This window comes from Nesoenas mayeri (genome assembly GCF_963082525.1).
Source record: "Nesoenas mayeri genome assembly, chromosome: 5".
NCBI classification, from domain to species: Eukaryota; Metazoa; Chordata; class Aves; order Columbiformes; family Columbidae; genus Nesoenas; species Nesoenas mayeri.
Window position 1 is genome coordinate 66959664 of NC_137548.1, and position 18155 is coordinate 66977818.

At 40.8% G+C, this 18155-nt stretch overlaps 1 protein-coding gene across 1 annotated transcript; it reads right to left on the reverse strand.

The window, feature by feature from the left end:
- Positions 1 to 984: 984 nt before the first annotated feature.
- Positions 985 to 17452, reverse strand: FBXO3 (F-box protein 3). The gene is made up of 11 exons (XM_080345379.1): positions 17021 to 17452; positions 13662 to 13751; positions 12882 to 13045; positions 10717 to 10831; positions 8760 to 8964; positions 7465 to 7510; positions 5303 to 5387; positions 4334 to 4456; positions 3769 to 3884; positions 3254 to 3444; positions 985 to 2024 (listed from the first exon to the last, which is right to left on the reverse strand). The coding sequence occupies exons 1-11, from the start codon at positions 17125 to 17127 to the stop codon at positions 1899 to 1901; spliced, it is 1368 nt and encodes a 455-aa protein (XP_080201505.1). The 5' UTR covers positions 17128 to 17452; the 3' UTR covers positions 985 to 1898.
- Positions 17453 to 18155: the final 703 nt, after the last annotated feature.

The window sequence follows — 18155 nt, forward strand, 5'->3', positions numbered from 1 at the left end:
CAGAGTTTTGGGTGGGGTGAGGAGAACCCCTGGCAGAAGCCCCATTTCAGCTGCTCGCCATGCAGAGTTACAGCACCCGCAGGAACGCAGCTCCAGGCACCGCGCCATGGGCCCAAACAGCCGCCTGAAGCAACGCAATAACCTTTTTCCTGCTAAATACACCAATTTTGGGGACACCAACAGCGACATGTCATTGCCTGGTCACCTCCTCACATGGCTCACAGGAGTCCCACAACCACCATGTACTTACTACAGTACATAATAATTAGTAATTTAACAACCCAAGGGAGAACCACTCCCTGAGAAGAATAAAATCACCAAGACTTATGATCTTGGGCTGCTATCACTTATCTACAGAACATACAGATCCTGCGAACACCACGCAAGCCCCAACCATGAGAACTATCTGTCCTTAAAACCACGCAACAAACAGCACTGGAAGAAGCTCTAATGCCACTAAATCCTTCTTTTTCTTCACTGATCCTTTTAACAGATTACAAAATTCCTGAGAAGAAAAAGCATCACGCCACAAACATCCCATTTTCCCCTCAGTTAACACCGAGGAATCCTCAACATGGCAACGTTTTTAAACCACTCCAGCGATTTGCGCTGCTGTTCAAGATTCTATAAGGGAGGACACGCTTATTTTTGTGCTTCTTGAGCTGTTTTGTAGGGGTTGCACTCAATATTTGTTTCTCTACCTTGTAGCGCTGTGGGAGATCCAATCACTGCGCGGCACTGGAAAAAGATGCAAACACCAAGAATCTAACACTATGACATGTAGAAAAAAACCCCAAACTTTCTGTACGCACGGTAACTAGTAAATAATGGGAACACTCAGTTGGAACAACAATATCCTGGTTTTCCTCGCAGGAGCTACTAATTCTGGGTGTCAAAAGCATGAACTGAGCACAGCGCTGGCAGACACACAATTATTGCTCAAGGCCTGGCAGAGTCGTCCCATCAACACTTCGGAACAAAGGCGGCAGTCAAGTTGTTTATTAATGACAACGGAAACAAATTAAAAGTGATAAAGCAAACATTTTTTAAATATAAAGTTTCTAGTCATCTGGTGTTCTGTCAGGCTCCTTTGTTTTTGCTTTAGTTTTTTTATTCAGGCGTAGTTACAAAAATCCAGGGAGGATTTAGGGAAACATGATACTTGAATTTGTCACTTATGGCCAAGTCTGAACAGCAAACATCATGTAAAGAAAGAAAAAATAAAATCAAAATGTATTTACAAATTCATACTTTGTAGCCATTGAGAAATTTCTTGGTGAGCGAGTGGCAGATGATGCGTGTACACAACATTCCGATCAGAGTCACAGCATAAAATTAAGCTGAAAGACAGATTGTCAAAAAATAAGGCCAGTTTCACTCCAAATTTACACACTTGATGACCAGAATTTTCTGGCACCTCTACGTTAATAAAAAAGGGTATAAGAGCACCTGATCTCACTCCAATGGGATACACAAACCAAACTGCAAGTTTCATTCTTCGCAGGAGTTATCAAGAGTAGAAACTCATGAGAAAGGACACAGCATCCACCTTTTTTGCCTTCTGGTCTATTGCTAATTTTAAATGCTTGTATAAAAACAAACCCCCACACCATTTTTGCAATATGATCATAAATAGGCGATAGTTTAAAAATGTAAGATATGAGTACCTGGGACTCTTCCTCTCCCTCCCACCTCCCCAAGCCCTCATCACCCTTCCAAACCAGAACAAAGAAAGAAATTAGACTCTGATGAATATTAGAACTGGCACCGACATTCATGCTAGTTGCCCTGATGTGCAACAGGAGGTTCATTTACAACAGTCAGAAATATTCTTATGCACTAGCCCCAAAGAGTTCAGCTGCTGGAAACAGTTTGTTTTGTTTGGGAAGAAAACTCCGTCAGGTGTGACGTGGGCAGCGCCCGGGGGGTGCAGGAATGTCCAACACTCGACGTCGATCTTCGTATTCATCAGTGTCTGTGGAATCTTCGTCTTCATCCACCGCATATTCATTATGATTTGTTTCCTAATAAAAAACACATCCACATTTAATTAAAATCTCCATTCTGACTTGTTATAAGAACACACTAATGCTTAGCTAGAAAAATCTGGTCTGTATTATCGCGTCAATGAGCTGAAGCAGACATTGTCCTCTACGTCCTAAAACCAGCTCCTTACAATTCCAAAGTTTAATTTGCAACAGGGATCATTTTGCCCAACTATTTGACCTTGAACCCAGCAATTAGCCATTAACCTTCATTATTCCTTGTGTACAACTATGCAAAGCTGCAATTCACTATCTTAACTATACCTACTTTCCTGGCGGCTTATGTCGTCTTTTAATAAAAGCGGTTTAAAAGGTCATTACAACCTTTAAAATCAGAGGTAGAGCAAAAGAGAAAAGCAAATTATTTTTACAGTTGACTTCCCAGAGGGAGGTTACAAGTCCCATCAACGTGAGCAGGAGTTCAGAGATGCCGTTTTCTGTTCGAAGCATGACATCTGCTGGCGCTCACTGTTAGAGCTGCTGGTGATGAGTGGCTCAAATCCCCTGAAATACGTGAGCAAGTAGCCCCAAGGCAAGACTCAGCGCTTGCCCAAAAGCTTCCAAGTTCCGTCTGAATTAGCCCGTAAATAAGAGCTATGCTAGTGATACAATAAATGAAGCGTTCTCGGAACGCGCTAAAGCAAACGGAGAAATTACGCAGTTCACCTGCGATCTCCAGCCTAAAGCTACGTTGTAATGAACAGTAAGCTAAATAGCTGACTTGTGAAGTCATTAAGCGACTTTATGGAATGCATGTTCAGCGAGGATTAACTAATGAACATCGGATGGACCCCTGTCATTTTTAAATAGTCATTGACTGAAACTCCTCTTCTTGAATAAAGTAAATAAGCTATTACGGCTAAAAAAGATGACAATGTGGTCATACCAAGACACGATATTTAAAGGAGCTATGAAATCCAAGCAGCTAATGCAATGCCATGTTTCTAGGTACAAATTAGGAAGTCAGGAAGCTCCTTAAAGCAAAGCTCAACACAGAAATATGTCCTGAATAGACAGACATACACACATATATATTTCTGTTCTGAAAGATAGAGCCATTTTCAGAAGAGAATCAAAACTGAAAAATGAGGTGACATTGAAGTTTAAACAGTTACACTGTCCTATTAAAATTAATCCAAGGGTTCTTGGAAAACAGGAGGTCAGAGAAAAAAAACAACACGGATAAACACAACTGCATGTCCGCTTACCATTCGTGCTGTGGACACCTTGAATGTTGGACACACCATATGGAATCTGGGAATGGTGACGTTAAAGAATTTGTCCTTGTAGTAGAGGCAATGAAAGGTGTAATAACCCTCCATGTATCCAGACGTTGTGGAAAATGTAGTACAGCTGCTATATTCATAGACTCTCCCTGGACTGATAATTGGAAACTCCCCTGTTGGTAAAATATTAGATCACAATAGTAAGGACTAAAGTAGAACTACGATTTTATATTCCAGTAGATGTATAAATGATTCTCAGCAATGATTGATGTTAAAAAATCATCTGATGAGTGGTTAAGTAATCAGGACGTTCAGACATCCCTTACAAAAGACAAAAATCAATAGAAACATATCTCTTTCTTTCAAGTAACAAAATGATTTTGATACAAACTGTAGAGCTACTACCCTCTGAACAGCTAATAATGTAACTTCCATAACATGTACATTAAATAGAAAACCACTCTCTATTGGGTTTGTAAAAGCAATCTTTGACTTACCAACTACTCCAGGGCCCTGAACTTCGTCTACATCACCTTTGGCATTCGTTATTCTCCAGTATCGACTGTCCAGCTGACAGGCCTTCTCAGGAAGAGCATCTTTGGACATTTCAATTCTAGAGGACAAACAGCGTACTTAATGGTTAGGTAACTACTTTCATACATTTTAAGAAATACTTAAGTACCCTGGGGATCTCTCCTAAAGCCTCCTGGGCAACAAACCCCACTAAGGTCGAGTGAACCAAATCAGCTGTCGGGACCCATCTCCATGCCTGTGCTTCGCTATATATTGTTATTTACCCCTTTCTAAATCACAAGAGTTACTCTTAACTTCTTTCTCCCACCCATCACTGTATTTTACCAATTACCAATTTGACCAGTACTTTGCATACATGACCAGGTCATGATTTAGCATTTTTTTAAATTAAAAGCTGGACGTGTTATGCCCATCCCATTCTTCTTAGCATGTTTATGAATGCTGTGCATAAATTTGCAACAACCGATGCTTTGAACATCACACAGGTCTATCCTGTGTTAGAAGACTCAATTCAGTTGTTATTCTTACCTGATTCTGTAAGTGAAGAAATAATGTGGCGGATGGACCGAACTGAGTTCAGGCAGAAAAGATGTGGACACAGAAACAGTGATATCTCCTGTGGTAGCAACACATTCTTTATCATGCACATACCTACAGAAAGGAAAACATTCATTCTGCAAATAGCTCTCTGTATTCAATCCAGAAAACTAAATATGTAAAGCGATTAGTTAATGACTAATAAGAGCATTGTGGCGCTAGGTTAAAGTAATTATTGAATTGTCAGCTGGCAGTTCGGTAAAAGATGTATGCATTGTCTTAATGATGTATATTTCCTCATCACTTAAACTCATACAGCTACGGATCTCTTTGTACCTCCACCAATGCCTGTATTAAGCTGGGTGTATAACTGGACCTGAAGTCCATGAAGACACACTTGTTTAATACAGATATGTCATGTTATTTAAAAAACAAAACAAAATAACACTAGCAACTCCACCAGCAAATTAGTTTACAGATCAGGAACTGGGTTCTGCAGCATCTCAGTTTGACAGAATTTAGGTTCTTGCTTGTATTTAGAAGAAAAGTGCATGAAGATTCAAACAGCAGAAAATTCCTGTTTATTTACAGATTCAACAGTGCTGTTTTAGAGACCAGGTCACTGAAACAATTGATTTCTAGTAACTCAGGACAGTCCTGCAGCTGCAGCACACTCATGGCAAGCAGAATAAATATTGTGCTGTTAGCTAAGCTTCCGATCAGTTCTAATGCAAAATTCTGGTCCTTTTAACTCCAAGTTACAAATCTTCTGGTAAAACAAACCAACCCAAACACGTTTCTTTAAGCATTCAGTTTTACAGCTTTATCTGCACTAAGTTTCATGTCCTTTTTCCTCTCTCCACAATCAGCTTTTTTATCAGATACTCCTTGGGAGGAGGTCCGCATTCTAAAAGAAGCATCGAAACCTTGCAGCGAGGTTATAAATCCCAGTCAGGATACCTGAAAATCTGGTCTCTGATGATGGGGTAATCACCAGTTACAACTTTGTTCACATAGGATGTAAACCATTCCAAGTAAGATGTACCTAGATGCCAAAGAAAAATGGATTTGTAAGAACAGGCACGTTTATCACTGAGCACATTACAATAAACACACCAAGGACACAGTTTAAAGCTTTGAATATTTTTATAACAAACTCTCAGGCTTACTTAGATGAGTCAGTCAATATTCCAGTCCATTCCACTAACAAAGATAATTTGGAGAAACCAACTGAGAACTAAGGGCTAAGGGCTCATGCTCCAGAAATGACAGAGCAAACAAAGAATCTCTTAACTAAGTGTTCCACATTATAACCATAGTGATGTTCTCTCATCAGCTGGTTTCCTGCTCACGACTCTTCCATTACGACTGAGTAAGTGGACAAGTTCTACTTGTACAGCCATTTCCAACTATTCTACCAAGAGGAGGCATGCAAGCCCACCCGTGGATTTATGGACTTGGTTTTGATATGAAGGCTCCCATATAAATAAAGGTTTTTAAGAAACGTGCTAGGAAGTTGCAGAATTTCCCTCTCTTTAACAACAGGGATAAGCCACAGACACACTCTGCGCTTCTAAAAACCCAGAACTGCAAAGAACCCGAGACTTTCATACACGTACAGATATTGTCTGAGAACAGCTTCCATACACCTACAGCCACTAATTAGGAACAGCCTGATTTCTAAATACAGTCAAGCTGCCACATTTAACTCTCAAAGAAGAGAGTTTCATACAAGAGATACCAGCTCCCTGTAAAAGAATTTCGCAGTCATAAATCTTTCAAGCACTGCAATATAGAGTTCAACAGAAACGTACAGAGTCCTGCAATTATTTGTCAGTATTACTGATACTAAGAAATTATTATCCTCACCTTCACTGCCATGTTATCAAGTCCTACCATTCCTGTCAGATTAAGTGTACTTACCACTTCTGCCTTTGAGCAAGAGCTGTGTGGACTGTCCTCTGATCTTTCAGGAGTCTGAGGAACTACGAGTTTATTATCCTGCTTTCTACCACTAATCCACAAAATGCAAACCTTGTATAAAGTAACTCCGAATGCAGAAAGTGGACTAATTCACCCAGCCACTTTCAACACGATGAGATAAATGCTGTATATGACATTTCTCCTCCACGCTGTGCTAAGCCAAGATTAACCCTTTCAGCCAAGCAGAATATATTTAAATATGATGTTACATCACATCAACATTGACTTAATTCCATAAAAACAGCAACCTTGAGCAGCAAAACCACCAGGGTAGCTTTAAGGTATTACATCATCCACAGGTGGAGAGAAGCAAGTAACCAAACTCTGGAGCTTTTGCTGTATCTTTCCTATGATGGTTCTAAAGCACACAAAGCATTTTGCAATAAGACCTTTGTAAAACAGATGGCAGGTTGACTACTTCACAGTGAAATCAGTTCATACCATCAATTAGTACATAGAAACGTCATAAAATTAGCGTGGCTAAGAGTGTGAGCACCGCCAACCCCAAGCAGCAATGGTATAGCAGTGCCTAATGTGGTTTCTCGCTGTAATTACCAGATTCCAGCGGATTAACAAAAAGAAATCATCTGAACACCATTCCAGTCAACGTACATGTCAGACAGATGATCACAACAGATTACCACAGAGCCAAACAACAATTACGCAGTTCTTCCCTTCTTTATCCTTTGAACAAAGCAATCACGCAAATCAAAAGTCCAGAAAGGCTTTCTGTGGCTATGTTTACAGTTAGTTAGATTTCATTAAGGGACACAAAATATTTTCAACACAGCTGCAAAAACTACTGGTGGGGGGAAAAAGAAAAATCTTTCTGTCCACTTGGGTGTTGTATTTAATAAGTACTTACATCACCCCCGTGATGGCTGAGTTAAAGGCTTTGCTCATCTTGTTGGACAGGTTAGTACATAGAATGATTTGTATACAAGACATACAGAAGAACAAGCTTTAATAGGGAAAACCTGCATGTCATTTCAAGTTAGCAGTGATGTTTTAAAGTAGGTTAGATTCTCACAAGCAGCACAGAAAATCTCGAATGCTTGCTTTGTTCAAGTCATACTGACATGCATTTTCTGAACGGTGCAATTAAAACATTTTGCAGAATATTTTATCTGAAGCGTTACCTGTGATGAACATATCAATAGCAGATGGATTGCGAGCCATTTGGTCCTAAAAGGGAAGGAAGGTTTTGGATTATTAGAAGGAGAGCATCGGACATCCAAGGTTAAAATTCAGCACCTGAAATATAGCCTAGGGAACGCTTTCCCTATATTCGCTAAACCTAAAATCTGGCTGCTTAACACATCATTATACTCCCAATTCAAATATATAAACCACACACGCCTGTCCCCATCAGTGCTCATGTGATCATTGAGTATGCAGCCTGGACATTCCACTAAGGCTCATGCATATAAAAATCAGATTTAATGGATCATTCAAGAAACCAGGCCCCCCAAAATATTGCCTTAGAACAGCTGAGGGTGGAAGAGACCTCTGGAGATGGTCAGTCCAATCCCTCTGCTTGAGGCAGGCTTAGATAGAGCAGGTTGCCCAGAAGAACCAAATTATAAGTGTGTAAGTAACCTTCCAAGTTCCCAAGCATTATCCAGAAGTTTTAAATACTCAGCATAATATAAAGGGGCATCCTAACATCCTTCGAGTGATCCATTATCAAGGCATTCTCTAGAAACTTCATTGCTGCATGCTTTGAAAACAAACATCCTGAAACTCCACAGCACGAAGAAGATCTCCATCTTTTGTGCAAGAAATGTCCTTTACTTGCCTGACATTTTTTTGGGGGTGGGGAGGTTGTCAGGGCATGGGCAAGGAGAGCAAGACTATAACTAAATCTTGTTAGGTGTAACAGCCTTAAGCTTCACTAGCAACTATATGCTTATCTTAAAATACTACAGCTATACAGATTGTGAAAAATGTTCTACAAAGGAGCTGTTCATGAGCAATTTGTTCTTTCACTGGAGAGTAAGTTTCGCTTACAAACCAGACTGTATCATTTATTGTACTAAGTTTATATTTAACATATCTGAAAGAGAAGATATATACAGATGCTGATCTTCCATAAGGGAGAAGCTTTTCTTCCTTATGGAAACAGGGACAAGAGTACATACCGGCCATTGTTTGAACAAATTAAATTGATACGTTCCAAGAAGGATGTTGTCCACTATCACGGACCTACTATCGCAAATTACAACTTCAGGTAAATTCCTTTCACTCACTAACCATTCCACTTGTGGGCTTTGATAACAACCAGACAGCAACGCAGGGGCAAATAAGAAACTGATATGATCTCTTAGTATCCGCTTTCTGCTATGTAAAATATTTCAGGTACCTGATAACACGCAAAGGGACACCATCAATCATCAGGAAAACACATTCAGGAGTATAAACACTTATTCCTTACTGGACACTGATAGAAGATCTCGTATTTATTTCGCCCCTCCACGCTCTCCAGGGCCATGTACTGGCTGAGGCCGGTGTGGATGCAGAAGGTCAGAGGAAGGCATTGCTTCAGCCCCAGCCGCTGCTGGAACCCACCAGCCGCTGTGTCGATGTCCAACAAGTCCTCAGAGCGGTAGTGGTTCGACAGCGCCATGCTTCCCATCAACCTTCACAGGCAACAAAGAAAACAGGAAAGATGAACAGAAGGTACCACTCCCAAAACAAAAATAGCTTTAAATCTTTTCTAAGATGCATATTAGACCCAGATGAAGTTCAGGTCTAACATCCAGGTGCTGAATAGGTTGTTAGTTCACGACATCAACCTTCAGAAAGGGAGGCTTGATGGCGCTAAGATAAACACTTCCTTCTATGTTCTGTGCATCCCAAAGCACCATTTAAATCGTGTTGGTGATTCCCATCACGTCTGCAACTACTTCAAAGAAGCCGTTCACAGCTGACACAGCTTTCAGTGCTCTGTATCTCAAGTTTTGTACAAGTTCATTTCACCATTACCAACGCATTTACGACATTTCAGTTAGCAGCTTGGTATTGTATAGTGACAGTCATTGATCAGTACTACAGTGAGCAAGGTGCTTTGTGCTTTGGAGAGAAGGTTAAGGAGTAAACAAGGAAAACAACCATTGAGTCAGAGAGATTATAATCTCAGTATAAAAACAAAAGCAGACACAAGCAAACAGTCATACAAGGAAAGAACGAGACAATATTCATCAGCCTGATATAGCAAGAGCATCAACTGTCTATTTTTTCCTCCAGCTTTTTGTAAGCATCACAGTAAAAGGTAGGATTTTTTATTTGTTTGCTTTTAACAGTAAGGAGGTGATGTTGAAGACAGTAAAGAGAGCCTCTCTATACCTAAGAAAATAATATATACAGTGGGAAAAAAGTCTAAGTACTCTGAAATATGTAAGAGAGTAGGAATGGTGAGGAGCATCAGAAGCTGAAGTTAGCACTGATACAAACGTTGGGTTGGATAAGAGCTGGTGGGAAAATACAAACCCCCAGCAAATGACACTCAATGTACTAAAGGGGCAGATGATGGAAGATGATGGAAGAATGATAAAAAGGGTCACGATCAAAGTAATCAAGCACAAGGGAGCACACACTGCAGCAGTGCGCTCAGCAATACGGAGCATGCAAAGCTGTAACACACACCTCCTCACTCATCCTCCTTTCTCATTTGCCTTTCACTGATGTTTGCAGACGCAAACTCTTGCAGACTCTGAGCTTTTACTGCTGTTAGGAAAGCAGTGACTCAGGCACAAGCTGCCGCATGTCAGCATGACAGAAGCTGCTCCTGTCCTGGCCAACAGGTTCCATCCCTCCTTTTCCTTACACAGTCTTGCCCAGAACAGTTTAAAAAGCGACGCTAGCACCCAACTACAGAAACCTGAAGCACTTATCGATGACAACTAGCCCCAAATCTCCTCCATTTCTGACCTAACATTCCTACAACTTTCTGCACAGACTTTCCCTACCATAAAACTGTTTCCCATGCCCCTTCTGCATGGGCAACACAGGAATCTGAGGAGGCTGCACCTTCTTTACCAGGGAAAGTTTTGGTAGAGCAACACAAACACATTGTCTCTTACAGACACTGCAATGATTTGCCCTGGTTTTCCACCTTTTGCTGATGTTTGTGGCAATTCATCAAATACTGACCTGCAATTCTTTCCTGTAGCTGGAAGATACGAAACTATGTTTGGTCATGTGGCTTCTACCCTTGATGTGAAAGGAGTTTTTAATCGCTGAAAAAGCATAAAATTGTAAAATCTGCTACTGCGAAAACTTAACTTGCAGAACTGACGTTTTGATTTGACTTAAAATGACTACCTGGTTGGAAAGTTATTACCTAATGATTATAATAATTAATAACTTGGTGCATAGCTTTTGCCCCTTACCCAGGAACAACGAGCTTCTGTCCATTATGAATACGAAACGAGCATCGATAGTCGTCAGGGAGTTTGCAACCTATTTGTGCTTCCACAGCATCAAGATCTTCTTCTCGTACACTCTCTGCGTACAAAGCAGAAACAAAGAGTATTGAGTGGCAGTTTTAGAGGGGAAATCAAGAAACTCTCAAATTTAATGCTGCTTCGCTACTCTGCCCCCAAGTGCTCAGTTTGCTGTTCCTGTCAAAGGTGAATATTAGAACTTGTGTTAAGTTCTCTCCTTTAAAATTCTATTTCACATCATTTCATCAGAGCCGCATGGCTAGAAGGAAGGTAAAAACTAGCAATATTCTAGATATAACAGCACATTTTCAACCATCAAAGAGAATTTTAAGTAGCCCCAGCAACCTTAACATTACAGATTTTTTTATGTTATCACAAAAGGAACATATATTTCAAAGCATTTTGCCATTTACATTCAGAGAAAGTGAACTAACAGACATATAAAAGCAAGATAAATTGAGTCCAACACTGGGACACAGCTACTAGCACCATCTTGAGAATCTTCCATGGATTATATTCAGGAATCTCTAAAAATTAAGTATTTCAAATGCAAAGCATGGAATTTTTAAGTGCCTTGATCAAACAGACATGGGCTCAAGTCAATATTTAGTGACTTTATGGTAGGTGGCAAAGAATGAACACTCTATAAATTTGAAGGGAAGCTGATTGCATTAACTGACTACCTAATACAGCATTAATCTCAATCCAACAAAATCTCAACAGGCCTGACTTAAGTAGAAAGTATTTATTAAGTGGAATGAACCTTTTCCCCACAAAACTGTCATTAGCTCAGTCCCGGTCAAAACTTTTAGGCAACAGAGATTTTACTCTTTTATCATTCCAAGGGTTGCTTCATTCTGTTCCCAGTCCAATCAGTAACAAAGAAATGTTGGCTGCAGCCACCATCCACCTGGAATTTTAAACCTTCTACATATTCATCATCAGTTTCATTTATATGGCGTAATTTAACAATTCATTGAAACAAGATCCTGTACAAATGGTATTAAAAAGGTATAAGTTATGGAAGAGCTCCTGCTAAAACCTGCCACCACTATACAAGTGTGGAAATTAGTAATTTTATCCTTATTTTTGTCTTTCTGTAGAGCAAGAGAAGCTCCATTGCACCGAGTTCCTTGGGAGGATTTTGAAAATAAAACTGTGGTAAAATCTGTTCATTTCAACACCACCACAGATACTTTCCATTTTATTAACAAAATATTTGACTGACAATTCGGTGGTCCTGCATACTCATGAGTAACAAAACAACAACAAAAATTATAAAGAAAACACTAGTGAGTTCTGACCATGTTCTGTTACTCACAAATCATTAGCCAAACTTAAGGATCCAGCACTCTCCAGCAAGCCAAGAAATGAAATGTGAGATTGCCATAGGAAAGCGACATTGTCTACAGATTCCTCTTGATTCCATAGATCGCATTAAATCAACATCTTGGTCTAACAGTCAGTTTCACACAGAAGCCTGAAGTACAATTGAAAATGTAAAAGCTATTTTGTCCCTATACCAGAAAAGCCCAAAGTTGCTCTATGTCTTTCCAGGTAAGATCTATGAACGACAACACTGGAAATATTAAAACACAAACTTCATTTGAAAACAGAATCTTTGGCAGAGGGTGGCGAGGTAAAAATTCTTGTTCAGCCACTAATTTACATTCATGAGAGGAACACAGTGAGACCTACAGAACAGAAAAATATCCCAAACTTGAAGTAACGGGATTATTAAACTAAAAAATAATAATAAACAAACAAAAAAAAATCATTCATGGCAACCAAAGGCAAAAGCAGTAACAGTGTATTTATTTCCTGATTGTCCAGAGATAAAGAAGATAGACTGGTCACTAAAAAAATAATAATAATCTTGGTTTCTTTTCTGAAAATAAATCTTTAGAGAACCTTCATGTCACTAGTAACCAGGCAAGGAATATACACATGGTCTGATTTACTTATTTACACGAGGAAGGGCAAGTTCATGTACTGGACTTTCAGGACTCTGGTAAATGAGGCATACAGCTAGGATGAAAGCAGGATGAAACTTAATGACAGACAATGTCGCATCAGGCACCCTACTAGAAAAGTCAGGTATTACAGCGCACCTTTCAGAGAGCCGATCATCCGAGGACACCGCTGGCCCAAGTATTTCTCCAGGTCATCCCAGGCTTTTTTCAACGTAGCATAATATCGGATGTATCTTCCCAGGTCAGAGTAGGTACTGATGAAGACAGCTTTCCAGCTCTGATTTCGTTTACGTTTTTCCTCTCTAAGTGGAAAGTAAGAAAATAAGTTTAAATATCAGACTTAAAAGGTTGACTTCTAAACCCAAGAAGTTAATTTTGGTTTTAGGCAGAAACAGTATGTGCAATGTTAAGCCAGGAATACTTTGAGCCATGTGAAGCTACACAAACTCAATTAATTCCAGCATCTATTAAACAACAACTTGGAAATGAATTAAGAAACATTTGGGGTATGTAGCATCAGGGGAAAATTTAGAAATAGAGTTCCTTTAACGGAGTGCTGTCTATTATGAAATATTGGAACTGGTGAATAGCTAATTCAGATCACATTTCACATATATACAAAGAAGGCCAGGAGCCCTCATAATTACAGCACTGGGAATATTACTTTCCTCTGTACAATATTTGGTGCCAGATAAGGCCAAACTGCAGCTTGTCCTCCAGCCTAGGTATTAACAGGGTACTTCTTCTCTAGCCATCCATAAAACTTTCTAACACTTGTACAGTCAAGAAGCTTTTTTAGGAAATTAACCTTTAATTGGTTTGAGACTGGTGAATACCAATTCAGTCTCCGAGTTACCACAAGTCATATGGACACAGACAGCACAATAGCATAAGCCTTGTTTTCATTTTCACACTTACTCTGAAATAAGCCAGTATTTCTTGCAGTGTCTTTTCCACAACGGATCATGGCTTGATAGCTGATTTAATCTTCGACTTAAACAGCAGCAGCTATAAATATAAAATAATTAAATTCTATTGCAAAAGAGTAACAAAATCAACAGGGATAAATACTGACCAGTATATTACACATTGCATTCTCATGAAATAAACGCAGAGTTTGAAACTGAGTTAGCTGTCCTTTTTGTGCTTACAGTGGTTCAAAGTCTTCATTACAGCTGTATAAGTCATGAACTACTTTTCTACACACTTGGAGAACTGTCAGCAATTGAGTAATTTTGTAAAGCAGGTCACCCTGTAGACACGCTCCATTGTAAACACTGTGAATTATTCCGACTCTGCTCCACCAGCAGTAAACACTCCAGTAGCACAAGCTACTTATTAGGATTTAAATCGCTTTCTTATCTGGATTGTCAGTCTCTCCCCTAACTTTTCCACTGTTCCCACACTGCTGAACACTCAAACAGTAAACTACTATACAGTTTTGAGTGCTACAAAGTTACTTTCTACTTTAAGTTGTTTAAATAACAAACTTCATGAGCAGAAACAAAAACATGGGAAAAATACAAAGGATGATGGACCTGGAAATAAGTACTGCATGCTCATGCTAATTAAGACCATACATTAGCTCTTGCCATTGCATTACAGGTAATGTCGCTGCTTCGGGTAAGAATCACATCCTGCACTATGCAGCATTATTGCAAATACAGTATTAAAAAAACTTGTGGGATATGGATCTAGAAGAGTCCTCAGAAATCGTTCAGGTTGATCCTTGCTTGATGCAAGGCGACAGCAAAAGCTAATATTCCTGATGCCCGCTAACTTGCTCTTTAAAAGCAGCGATGGAGGTGCCACCAAATAGTCTGTTCCCGTATTTACTTTTACAGTTATAAAGCCTTTCTGGAATGTACAACTGGTATCAACACCAAGACATGTCAGTGTATTTATACGAATAAGAATGTGCGGCAAAGCAGCAGCAACATGTAGAGCAGTAATACAGGGAATGATTGTGTCATTAAATAGGATTTAACAGAAATCATTGCCTCATTCAATCTAACCTGAACACCAAGCAACAAACACGTTTTTTCTTCTGTGTTTGAGCTGAATTATCAGTTATGCTTTAAACGAACTCCGCAAAAGATACCACCAATTTAGATGTGGCAACATCACTTCCTCTGGTAGCTTGTTCTAACAGTTCATGTGTGTTTTAATGGCTGTGACTAACATCTAAAGACCCCAGATGAGGTTACCAAACTTAAGCTTCCAGTTACTGCTTTTTGGGGTATTTTTTCAGTGCAGTTCAGAAACTGGTACATAAGAAAAACCAACAAATGGACATAGTTACACACTCAAATGAAGATGTTTCCCAATCTTGTCTTTGTAAGTAAAATCAGCCAAAGTCTAGGGCTGGTGAAAACACCTGGCACTGAGACTACACAATTATTCATATTTACCTGTTCAATCTTCTCCCCCCCCATCCCGCCATCCACTACAAGCTGTTTAAACTAGAATTGTATTAGTATTTCAAACCCAGCCTCATCAGAGTGAAGGGATTCTCCTGTATGTCCTGCCATTACCCTTCACCTTCACAACGACACAAACACGTTCACTTCTAACCTTGACATTTGGCGGTGAAAGAACTTTATACATAACATGGGGATTTCTTATTATATTTTTTCTGGGGTATCTGGTGAGGGCACAGAAATATCCCAAAGTCAAAGCCCTTGCAGAAATCTATTATATTGGTGTTTATCAACCATGCCTGTAATTTCTGGTAGGACAGAAGTCATGGGGGCATCACAGGAACGTGTGACTTTAAACACGATCAAGATGCAATTAAAGGCATTCTCATTAATTACATAAATACTTGGCCACCTGTCAGCTTTTCCATTATTTACGGGCCAACACCAGGCTAACCCAGCTGTGGAATACCCAGTTTGTGATGGTCAGAGTATATATATGTCACTAAAACAAATGGAGGCAAGCTAGAGGTTTCCTCAGTTAACTCTGTGATTACTACAAACAGCCAGTTATGCAAAACTACCATTACTGACCTTATTTATAAGAAACCTTCATGGTATTTAATTGCCTTTGCACAGCAAAATCCAGCTGATTGGGTTAAACACATAACAAAAATAGGTCGTGCCTTTACTACACCACTACTAAATCATCCATGCTGGACTTGTTACAATTATCATTTTTGCTTATGCTTAATCACTTTTTTGATGTTATCGTAACAGAATTCTCCCTCATGTCTTTAGCTTTCTTGACTAATATTTATGGGGGGAAAAAAAATAGGTATTATTCTATTTTATTCATACATATTCTCCTCTCTGTGATTAAATACTGTGATTTCAATCACTGCCAGCGCTCGCACTTGGGTGGCACAGCTTTAGCTAAAACCACACTCGCGTCTTCAGCGTGTGACTCAGAACTCTTCAGCCACCTGGCAAAGCGTCCAAAAGGAGCTCGCAACTCCCATTCGTGGCTTTTTTCCACCTGAAAAGTCCTATTTCATTTGGTTTAGTTTTCCTTAAACACCAGTTTGGTCAAATAACTGAACATATTTAGCGGCGATGAGACCGCCCTTTGTTTGGCCATTAATATGCAAGTTTCAGAGAATTACTGAATTCGCAAATTCTGTTATCAGTTTGGCTATAAGGTGTAATTTAGCTACAAAGAAAAACAATGTATCATGGGGGAGAGAAGAACAGGGAAAATTCCCTTTTGTTTTTTCCTAAAAAAAAAAAGAAGAATGTCACTATTTCATGAAGGGAATGGTGCTTTAGATGTCCTTCACATGGCAGCTTCTCCAACCAAACCCTTATAGAATCATGGAATGGTTTGGGTTGAAGGGACATTGGAAGCTCATCCAGTGCCCCCCCTGCCATGACAGGGACATCTTCACCAGCTCAGGCTGCTCAGAGCCCCGTCCAGCCTGGCCTGGGATGTCTCCAGGGATGTTTCACCCACCACCTCTCTGGCCAACCTGGGCCAGGCTCTCACCACCCTCAGGGCCGACAATTTCTTTCTCTTGTCAACCCTTAATCTCCCCTCCTTTAGTTTAAAACCATTTTCCTACACAGTGGCGAGTGTTTTGGGTGGGCTCTGACCGCGGGGCCTGTGACAGACCCCCCAGCCGGTACCAGACCCCCAACCCGGCTCCCCTGTCCCCGTTCGCTGGCACAGCGACCCCCGCACCTCAAAGTTGCGCCAGCCCGGCCGCCACCCCACCCCGGGCTCCCCCCGCTCCGCCGAGGCCGCGCTGGGCCCCTCCCTCCCCAAACACCGCGGATCCGCCGGGGACCCCGTGCCCGCACCTCATGAGATCCCGGTAGTCGAGGAAGCTGAGGATGAGCAGCAGCGGGTCGGTGGGCAGCAGCTCCAGGCTGAGCGCTGGCGGCTCCATGTCCAGGGGCGCCGCCATCTTGCCAGGCTCCGTTTGCAGCCGCCCGGGCGGGCGGGTGGGTGGGTAGGTGGGGGGGGGGGGCGGGAGCCGCAGGCAGCGCCCCCTGCCGGCCCGCCCGGGGCGGTGACCGCTCCCCCCGGTGACCGCTCCTCCCGGTGTCGCTCCCCGGCGCAGGGGGCAGAGAATCCCCGAATAATTTCAATTTAAAGACACCCTCAAGATCATCGACTCCAACCACAACCTAAATCTAGGACCAGCCATCCCTGGAGGCGGTTTGAAAGACGAGGAGATGAGGTTCTTGTCGCGGTTGAGATGGACAAACGACACACACCGAGTTTTTAAGTACAAACAGCAGTCTCTATTTATTGCCTTTTATATATATATATAAAATTTATATATATATATATATATATATATAAACGCTTTTTTATATAGTCTTTACCAGCTCAAGTGTCTTTTTGCTGTTGGTTACAGACTGCAATAGTAACATATCATTGGCTAATTTTGCTGTCAATGTTATTCTTTTACTCCCTTCTTTCTCACGGGTACATCTTATTATGTCCGGATACTCCTTTACTCCCTTCTTTCTCATGCATACACCTTAATATCTACAAGGCCAATTTCTGTTCTCATACCCTTCACCAGGGAATCCATGGACCCACCATAGTCTCCAGTAGGTTCTTGGGGACATGGGTTAGTGCCAGCATTGGGTTAACGGAGAAAATGGGATAGGTACGTTTCCAGTTAGCACAGATGTTAGTAAAACGTGCTGCACTCCACTGTTTGCCAAATTATTCGCTACCTCTCAGTGCTGTGGGTATGAATTGTCCGGCTGCCTCTCCGTGCACACAAGTCTGAGGGTGAGAATCATTTAAACGAGAAAACAGAGGTGGCTGCAGCACAACCGGCATCTTTCCACTCCATTACTACATCTCCTCTTTACAGTGGTCCTATCAAACCCTTCTATTTGTTGGAGTATTCATAAATTCTGAGCCATTTTAAGAATATATGGCCTTTACACCCCTTTGTAACCTTGTCCATGAGGG

Excerpts from the sequence above, each read along its gene's own strand:
- FBXO3 (XM_080345379.1), bottom strand. The coding sequence starts at position 17,127 with ATGGCGGCGCCCCTGGACATGGAGCCGCCAGCGCTCAGCCTGGAGCTG. Across the intron at positions 13,752-17,020 it reads GACTACCGGGATCTCATGAG|CTGCTGCTGTTTAAGTCGAA; the intron begins GTGCGGGCACGG and ends TTATATTTATAG. Across the intron at positions 4,457-5,302 it reads ATCAGAGACCAGATTTTCAG|GTATGTGCATGATAAAGAAT; the intron begins GTATCCTGACTG and ends TCCTTTCTGTAG.